Source organism: Triticum aestivum, chromosome 7D (genome assembly GCF_018294505.1).
Source record: "Triticum aestivum cultivar Chinese Spring chromosome 7D, IWGSC CS RefSeq v2.1, whole genome shotgun sequence".
NCBI classification, from domain to species: Eukaryota; Viridiplantae; Streptophyta; class Magnoliopsida; order Poales; family Poaceae; genus Triticum; species Triticum aestivum.
In genome coordinates, this window is record NC_057814.1 from 5,741,187 (window position 1) to 5,750,290 (window position 9,104).

General features: G+C 39.4%; 1 protein-coding gene across 3 annotated transcripts; it reads left to right on the plus strand.

Moving 5' to 3' along the window:
- Positions 1–3,990: 3,990 nt before the first annotated feature.
- Positions 3,991–8,524, plus strand: LOC123165931 (histidine-containing phosphotransfer protein 1-like). 3 transcript variants are annotated; one of them, XM_044583687.1, is made up of 7 exons: positions 4,194–4,673; positions 4,778–5,026; positions 5,280–5,410; positions 5,499–5,567; positions 6,884–6,955; positions 7,366–7,439; positions 8,061–8,524. In XM_044583687.1, the coding sequence occupies exons 1-6, from the start codon at positions 4,287–4,289 to the stop codon at positions 7,430–7,432; spliced, it is 975 nt and encodes a 324-aa protein (XP_044439622.1). In that variant the 5' UTR covers positions 4,194–4,286; the 3' UTR covers positions 7,433–7,439; positions 8,061–8,524. The 3 variants fall into 3 exon arrangements, with proteins under 3 accessions (XP_044439625.1, XP_044439622.1, XP_044439624.1); XM_044583690.1 differs by lacking the exons at positions 4,194–4,673; positions 4,778–5,026 and adding an exon at positions 3,991–4,124; XM_044583689.1 differs by lacking the exon at positions 4,778–5,026.
- The last annotated feature ends 580 nt before the right edge of the window (positions 8,525–9,104 follow it).

A 9,104-nucleotide genomic window follows, 5' to 3' on the forward strand; every position in this document is an offset into this window, starting at 1 on the left:
ACTACTATTGCTAGCCTCGGGGGCGCTGCTACTATGGTTTACCTGTAGCACGGCTTCCCGCAACGCGCCACTGCAAAGTATCAGCAGCGTGGGCCACTTAGTCCACGCTACTGCTAAGCATCTACCTATAGCCTTTTTCCTAGTAGTGTTGTATTAAGATTAGACATGAGATGAGTCATTTTGTTCACAATTCTCTATATGGCGCATGATTGGAATTTTGTGTAAGAATTTGAAAAGAAGCTGTATTATCTTGTTAGTTTATGGGAATTGTTGAGAGACTAGAAAAGAGAAGTTAACGTAAGTTATGATGAGGATTTAAAATTGACTTACTAAAAAAATTTCCTTCCAACTCTCACCCCCTCCCCTGTTAAAAATCTATGGAAGTTAGAGTCTTAAGTTCCATACATATTTCCTCATGAATTCCCAATCCCCGTGACCAAAGAATAGCTTTGAAACCTCGTACTGTTTCAATTCCAATTCCCTAGCTCTAATTACCTCCCACCAAACACACATTTAGGCCACGCTATTTCCTTGCCTGAATCCTGTTCGGAGCCTCTAGCACCTGTTAAGGCACAAATAATACCAAACGCCTGTAGAGAGCTTCTATGACCCCTTCCGTAGTGGGCCGAGCAATATTGTTTTTTCTTCTGCACCGATTCCTCTGGTTTTTTCTGGGGTGGTTTTATGTGATTTATTTAGGTTAGCTCAGTATTTTTGTTTTCCTTTTTCTTTCTCCTTTATTTTTACTTTTCTTTTACCCTTTTTTTCGACTGCGTGAATTTTTCTCAAATTCGTTAACTTTTCAAAATTTATATTATTTTTAAATTGGTTAATTTTTTCTCAAATTGCTGAATTTTTTTCAAATTCATGAACTTCTATCAAATTTAGAAAACTTTCTCAAATTTTTGTACTATTTTGAAATCAGGAAAAATTCAAAAATTTATGGACTTTTTTATATTAGTGAACTTTTTAGACTTTCGCTAACTTTTTCAAATTGAAGAACTTTTCCAACTGTCAATATTCAAAGGTCAACGGTCAAAGCCGAAGGTGAATTAAGAATGGTCTGCGGTAAAAAAAATTAAAGGTCATGTGGCCTCGTGGGTTATGGCCTATCTTATCTAGCTTGCACTTGAGCGCCATCCTTCTTAGTGATAGGACATATTTGAGGGCCAGCTTCCTTAGTGGGTTATGGCCTCGTGAGTCCTTCTATTTCATGACACACGCGCTACAAAGTGAGCTCAGACACTTTTTTTAACACAGTACAGTCGCAAGCGCTCATATACATGCGCATACACTCATCCTTATGAACGCACACACGCACACCCTACCCCTATGAGCACCTCCGAATGACTGAGCCGGCATATCATCTTGAAATTTACGAAGTCACCGTAGCCACCTCGTCATCGACGGGAACGTCTCCTCCCACTAAATGCGCATCGCCGAAAATCCTGAAATAAATCCAGGAATAAATGCGAGCACCAGGATTTGAACTCTAGTGGGCTGTGGACAATTTGTTTGCGGGCAAGGTGCTCCTGTTTTTTATTTCGTTTTTCTTATTTGTTTCTTCTTGCTTTGTTTACTTCAAAAACTGTTCACAAATCACAATTAAAAAAGTTTTAAGATTTTTCTAAAAAATTCTTTATTAAAAAAACATTCATGAATTTGAAACATTATCCACAATTTTAAAAAATGTTCATGAATTTTTAAAATATTGTGGATAAATAAATTACTTATGAATACAAAAAATCCCAAATTTTTAAAAATGTTCATGAATTTTAAAAATATTTGGGATTAATAAATTGCTTATTAATACAAAAAAGTTCAAGAATTTATAAAAAAACATTTGAATTAAAAAATTCTAAGTTGGTATGTTGAATTTTAAAAATTGTATTGTTTTTCAAATTTTTTGTGAATTTCGAATGAAGTTACCAAATTTGAAAAACTATTCATTAATTTAAAGTTGTTTGCCAATTCAAATGATATCCATGAATTAAAAAATATCGGCTAATTTCAAATTTGTTCCCAAATTTCAATTTTTTTTGTTGATTCGAGAAAAGTTCTGAAATTTTTGAAAAAATCACAAATTTTGAAAAAGTTCACTAACTTAAAAACAATTCTATCAAAAAAGACGAACGAATTAAAAAAGTATTCATGACTTTTAAATTGTCCCGCACTCAGAAAATACTTGCAAGTTTCAAAAATTATTCTTCATTTTTAGATAAAATAAAAAAGGAAACGAAAATTGTATATTTATAGAAAGGAAAAAAACACATAGAAAAAGAAAAAGATGAAAAGGGAAAAACGGAAAATAAAAAAATAAAGAAAACCAGAAGAAAAACAAGAGAATCGACCTGTGCGGTGGAAAAAGCAGGAATTGGCCGGCTAAATTTAACCAGCATGCTGCGACGGGTGGTACACATTACTAGGCTATTCTCCGATCTAGGCAAGAAATAGGACCTCGCCCAACGTGTAACAGCACGCATGTGCGAGCGCACGCTAAGTTTGTTACTTTTTTCTTCTTTCGACTTTTTCACTTTGTTTTTTATTTCCAGTGCTTTCACTTTAAATTTAATAAAATTAAAAAGAATTTCATAACACTGTTTTTGGATTTTAAAAAGTGTTTACATTTGAAAAATATTTGTGAATTCAAAAATTGTTTGCAATTTCAGAAGACGCAAATTTTGGAATAAGTCCGAGAATTTGATAAAATTGTTTGTGCGTATAGGTTGGTTTGTTCTTTTAAATATGTTTCGTGAGTATTAGAAAAATATTAAATGTATAATAACAAAAGTTTCGTACATATTAGCTATCTGCCTGCGTTTGCCAAGCTGAGCTCTGTCAAGTACTGCTGTCATTTTTGGTTTCTAGCTAGTAATGTAATTAATATATAATTACACATAGACAGCTTGCAATGTGTTGCGTGCATCAAGATAAACTCTTGTTTGGTCACCATGGTACTTTCATCATGAAGATAACTTTTGATGCGTAGTGATTCATAATGGCACATGTTATATTTTTGAATTTAATTTAAACGGTATGAATAAAGAAAAGTTCTCTCGGATATGGTAGATATTGTATGGTCGCTTCAACTTACCACTTACATTTTACGTCTATTGTCGTCTTGATATAGTAAACCGATATCATCAAGTTGTCGTGATCTAGCTACCTTTGTAACCGAACATTGGTCGTCCCTCCCATGTTATGCCATAGATGGCTAGTTACAACAGTTCAGAAAACATTAGGAGATACATAACTAGTTTAGATAGATGTTGTTGTCGCTTCGACTTAAATATTATCTACGCTTGTCATCTACACAAACTTTGATTTCTTAAGGGAGCTACAAGGGAGTACACAACCCACAATTATTTAATTCATAGCGTTGCCCACCATTATCCCTATATCATCGTAATCCACATTAACTACTATATATAATTATATGATTATGTTAATGAGGATGAGTTGTAAACAGTTAAGTAAAAGCTGGAACGTAAATGGTATCCAGCGAAAATAGCAATGGATCCAGCTAGTCAAATTAATGACTTACTCCAAATGAGACAAGGAAATAAAAGGTATCGAAAGAAACTATTCCTACATCCCATCAATAATATTACGTAAAACTTAACGATCTCACAATAATTGAAACAATTTAATATTAAACATCCTGGAAAGTGAGAGGCAAATGAAAGGTATCCAATGAAACAATTCTCGGATCTAACCAGTAAAATCAAGTAAGGCATTTAACTGATATAAAATATTAACTAAAAATAATCAAAAGGTGAAGGTAAAAAAGGAAATACATGAGAGTAATAAAGAGAAGGAAGGGTAGTCGTCCATTTCCAGCTACAGCTGATGAAAGGGCAAAAGACGAAATAAATGAGGGCGATAAAAATATGAATGGCAGCCCTCCGTTTCTAGCTACGGCCAATGACTTGGTAATCAAATCTCTTATATATACCGCACCAACTCAACCCCAATCTCCATCCATTACCACACCACCCTCATTTTCCCTCTCCTCACTTAGCTTTTCTCCTCCCAGCTGCTAGCTTAACTCCTTGCCGTGGGTAGCCATGGCGGCGGCGAAGTCGAACCAACTCAGCACCCTTGTGTCCAACATGTTCGCTGCGGTGAGCTATTTACAATTCTGATGCCATTTGTTTTTCCTTTGCTCCTCCTCCTCCCTCCTCCCTCCCAAACCTAGCCGCCCCACACCACCTCCTGACCCCTCCCCCTCTTCCCTTCCTCGCCGCCGCCTGAGGCAGCCGCCGGGCAAGCCTGGGGCGCCAAGGATGGTGGCGGCGGGGCCTCGGTTGCCCTGCCTCTACGTGGGGAACCCCAGATCTGGAGCGACGGCTCCATTGGCAAGGCACGGCCGGCTAGCAGCCGTGCGCGCGGTGGATCTGGCATCCCGGGCGTGCGGGGTGGCGGGATCCGGTGGTAGTTGGCGGCCGGCGGCGGCTTTTGCGGTGGCCGGTGCGCGCGATCTGGCGCCTCCCCTCCTCCCCTGTTCGGCGTGCGGGCCAGCCTGGTCGGGCCGCGCTTCCTTGGGTTGCCGGTTCTGTACAGGAGGCTCTGCTGGTGGCGGGGATCTAGTTCGGGCGAAATCCCTGGTCGGCCATGGCCGGCCGCGTCGATGGCGACGCCTGAGGGCGCCGTTCCCCTCCTTGGAGGCGTTGGTATGGACTGATCCCCTCACTTACCCTTCCCCTAGGTCTCCCGGGAGAAAGCCCTAACTTTGTTGGGCGGCAACGGCGCTTACGACGCTGTTCCCTTCTTGAAGGCGCCGCTTTGGGAACCTTGGGGCTGGGTGACGCTTGTGGGTGGTGGGCGACGGCGGTGGTGCGGCCCCATCCTAGCATGGATCTGCGTCCGTTGCTTGAAGATGGACTCGCGTAGGTGGAGGTCGTCGTTTGGCATCATGGTGGCGTCAATGGCGGAGGCACCTGCCAATGTTGGCACCTTAATCTGCTCTGAAGTTGGCGGTGACGACACATGTGAGTGCGTCGGACCGGTTTGTGCCCCGGACCCGGTATGTGCCCCGGACCCGGTATGTGCCCCGGACCCGGTATGTGGCTCGGTCGGGGCCTCTGGCTTTAGATGTTAGGCTTATGTGAGAGGTCTGGGTATTTGGCCCAGCTTGCACCCCTTCATCATATGAATTGGAGTAGCGGCAGATGTTGCCAAGATGGCGGATTCAGTCATATTGTTGTGCTACTTTGTAAGGCTCCTTTTCTAAAAATAAAAAATGATGTTTTTCCTTTTGTGTTTCCTTGGTGGGTTAGGGTTTGCTGGACGATCAGTTCCGGCAGCTTGAGATGCTCCAAGACGAGGGCAACCCAGACTTCGTTGCCAATGTTGTCATGCTATTCTGCGAGGAGGGTGAGCGTATCATTGGCGAGCTCGCCAAGGAATTGTACGTTGCCATGTCAGGTGATCTGATCATTTGTGTAGGGTGGTTTGATTTGACTTCTTACCTGGGCATTCGGTTCATGTCTGTGTAGGGACCAACCATGTGTGGACTATGGCAAGGTGGACACATTTGTGGATCAGCTCTGGGGAAGCAGTTTATAGTGAGGCCTCTTTTCTTCTTCTTTCACCTCCTCTTCGTATGTGTTTGTGCAGTAGTATGTATCAGGACTATTGTTGTTTTCTGTGTCTTGGAATGAAAACTAGGTATTTAGATCCCAGCTAGATACATCATAAGGCATCCTATCATGTTGGGGGAGAATTATCGTCCATTTTCATCATTATAGTGTTTAGGGCAAGCGTGGTCAATTTCCTGAATTGATCAGGCGGCTCAACAAGTATGGATAGATTGAGATAAATACGGGGAGGGCTGATATCAGTTTGGCAACTTGTAGTGATTTATCATCTAGATCCGAAAAAAATTAATCCATTCCGTACATCTCAGCTAGCTCAAAATGTAGCACGTGGCATCTTCCAATTAATTTTGGGAGTGGTTGACATCCGTTTGGTCCTTTTACTATTTTATGATTTAGATCCGACAATCGATTTTTCTGTTATATTGTTGTATTATTTCTATACGAAGATCCCTTTGGCTGTTTTACTGTTTTATAATTTACATCTGACAAACTGCACGGGCGTAGTACCGTTTTATGATTAAGATCTGACAAACCGTTTGACCATTGTACTGTTCTATGATGTACATCGGACAATTTGGCCATTGTAGTACTTTATGGTTTGGATCCAAGAAACCTTGGCTGTTGTACCGTTCTATGAATTAGATTCGACAAATATCAATCACTTCCCATAAATCATATAGCTCCATGAGTAGTACTCCAGATCCACCTTGTTAAGTGGTTCTTTCAATTGATGTTTTGGAGGTTGACATCCATTCATCTGTTGTAGTGCTTAATGATTAAAATCCAACAAATAACATTTGCCCTTCAAATTAGACGGCTCAAAGAGAAGCACTTCACATTTTCCTTTCTGAAGTGGGGCTCGTACAATTAATTTGGGGAGGACCATCACCCTCTCCTTTAGCATCACAACTATGCATGACGTAGATCTCTTGCCTAATGAATCTTGGTTTAGGTATGTTTTTGGTATATACGTATTAATTTTTTGGAATCACAGTTTGCAACCAATGAGTCAATACTACTCTATGTAGATGTCACATTTCTAACTTATATGTCATTTATTACGAACTAACACTTTCATTACTAAAAATGTTAACTCCTAGTAGATCAATGTATCACTTTGCTTACACTGGGCTTTCATAGTTGTATTTAGTTGATTTCATAACTCGGTGGTACATCTATTTGCTTAGGAGGTGGAAGTGAAGGGAAAACACTACCAAGCTATTTTTCTTTCATTAAAGCGATTTTATGGGTCTTTCCTCATTGTATGCTATTGCATGTCGCAGTGTTGGTGCTCAGAGAGTGAAGAACACTTGTATCCAGTTCCATGAGTGTTGTCAGGAGAAGAGCAAAGTTGGGTTAGTAACATGTGACATCATGTCACACACTATTGTTTTTTCAATCATTTTTTTATTGAAATCTTCGTACTGAATATGATTTCCTAGTGTGCTCTAGTCATCTACTGGAACATATTTCCTTACTATTAGTGTTATCAGAGTATATATCGATGGAATTGCATGGATAGACATATTTGGCTAACTCCACTGAGTTTCTTTTTTTTTGAAGTTAACTCCACTGAGTTTCTTGGGTTAGGAATATAACTTAGAGTTTTGTTCTTATTGATGTAAATTGTAATGGCCATTAGCATTTGTAGTAGTTATTAATTAATAACATGTCCATTAGCATTTGTAGTAGTTATTAATTAATAACATGGCCATGAGCATTTCGAAATGAGCTTCGCAACTTACTGAACTTTTTTACTTGCCAGGTGCCTGAAGACACTGGATTATTTGAGAAATGATTTCTATGATTTGTGCAGCATGTTCATACCATAGGCTTCAGGTATTTATTTCTTTATCTCGTCTTGAAATCTAAGTAGCGGTTTTTTTGTGAGTGAAATCTAAGTAGTGTTATAGTAAAATAGAATAGCAATCTCCAAACAATTTTCTTTATATTCTAAAGTTTGCTTAAAATGCAAAACGTAGAACTAAACAGTAGATATGAGGCTATGGATTCAGTTAGTGTGCTGCATTACAACAGATGAAAGACATGTTAATGAAATGAATGCGACTAGTGTGCATGTCAGACATTAAATTACTTGTGCTAATTGTGGAAAACAAACAAGCATGGACATTTTTTTTTCTGTGGCAAGTCTGTACCTAGAGGTACTACTTGGTGTCTAGGACTACCAGAAATCTCAGTTGAAAATCTTCGTGCACAGATAGCTGTTTTGGGTATATATGACATCTGAATCTTGCCTCATGTACCTCAAAATGGTCACCTGTCGCCTCAAAACTTATCACAGGTCACAACATTGATATTTAATGGACTTCATGTTTTGCTTTCTTGTCTGGAGGATGGACATAATCTTTACAATTATTTTATGTTTAACTCTTTGGGTCCTCCTTCTGAGTAACATTTGTGGTTTACGAAACTAACGTGTTACCTTATTTTCAAATACAGCTGCAGCAGCATGTCCTAAACTGTAGACCAGAGCAATAAAGCAGGAGCTGCATGTTCTGATTGCACATTGTGTTTCAAGTCGTACAACATGCTCAAGTTAGCATATATGGCTTGGAGTTGTTTGCTTCTGTGGGGTCTATAGTTCTGTCAAGCAACAAGCTTCTCATCTGGTGTCGATTTCTGTGGTACTGTCCGTAGTTTCGTTATGAATTATTGATGGTCAAATAACAATCATCCGCGATCATTTTGCCGATTATCGGTGGTTAATCTGGTGTTGTGGTTCTAGTCAGTTTCTAGCTCGTAGAAATTCAGTGGCAGCGTAATCTCTACAAAATCATGTGTCTTGGTGGGCGTATGGACTATAGTGGTATATCGTGGAGAACATTGTAATGTTATTTCATTATCATGTTATGTTTGTTGTTGGGTGACAATGTGCGTACCAAAATAATTTTATTTCTTTATTATATACTAGCACATATGCCCGTGCGTTGCGACGGGAGAAATAACAGAACTGTATTCCAATTTTGTGATGATTGTATCAGCAAAACACGTTCAGTTCATGCAAACTTTGATCTTAACCAAGATCCATGGAAACATCACTAAAACATTTTTAGTGTGGTACTAATGATACACATCTAATTAATTGTTCCTGTCTTGTCAAGCATCTCATCAAAATCTTAAAAAAAATCTTTTGCTCGCAAAAAAATCTTTTAAACTTTGTAATAATTTATTAACAAAAACATAATATTTTCTTTACCATCACAACGACTGTTTTTTTTCCAACCTTAGTCCTTGTTGTGTGCCTCAACTTACCTGGGCAAAAAACGACAAACATAATTCAGCACATACATCAGGCACGTACAAGCAAAACACATACAGTACATATGCATCTCTGCTTCTCCAATTCAGCACGCTTCACACAAACCAACACCAGTAACGCACAAGGCACATCACATATGCAACTCCGATTCAGTAGTCAGTTACTCACCACTGTGTGGACTCTGCAGCAAGCTAGACGGGATGGGGAGTGCTGTTGAGGCAGCC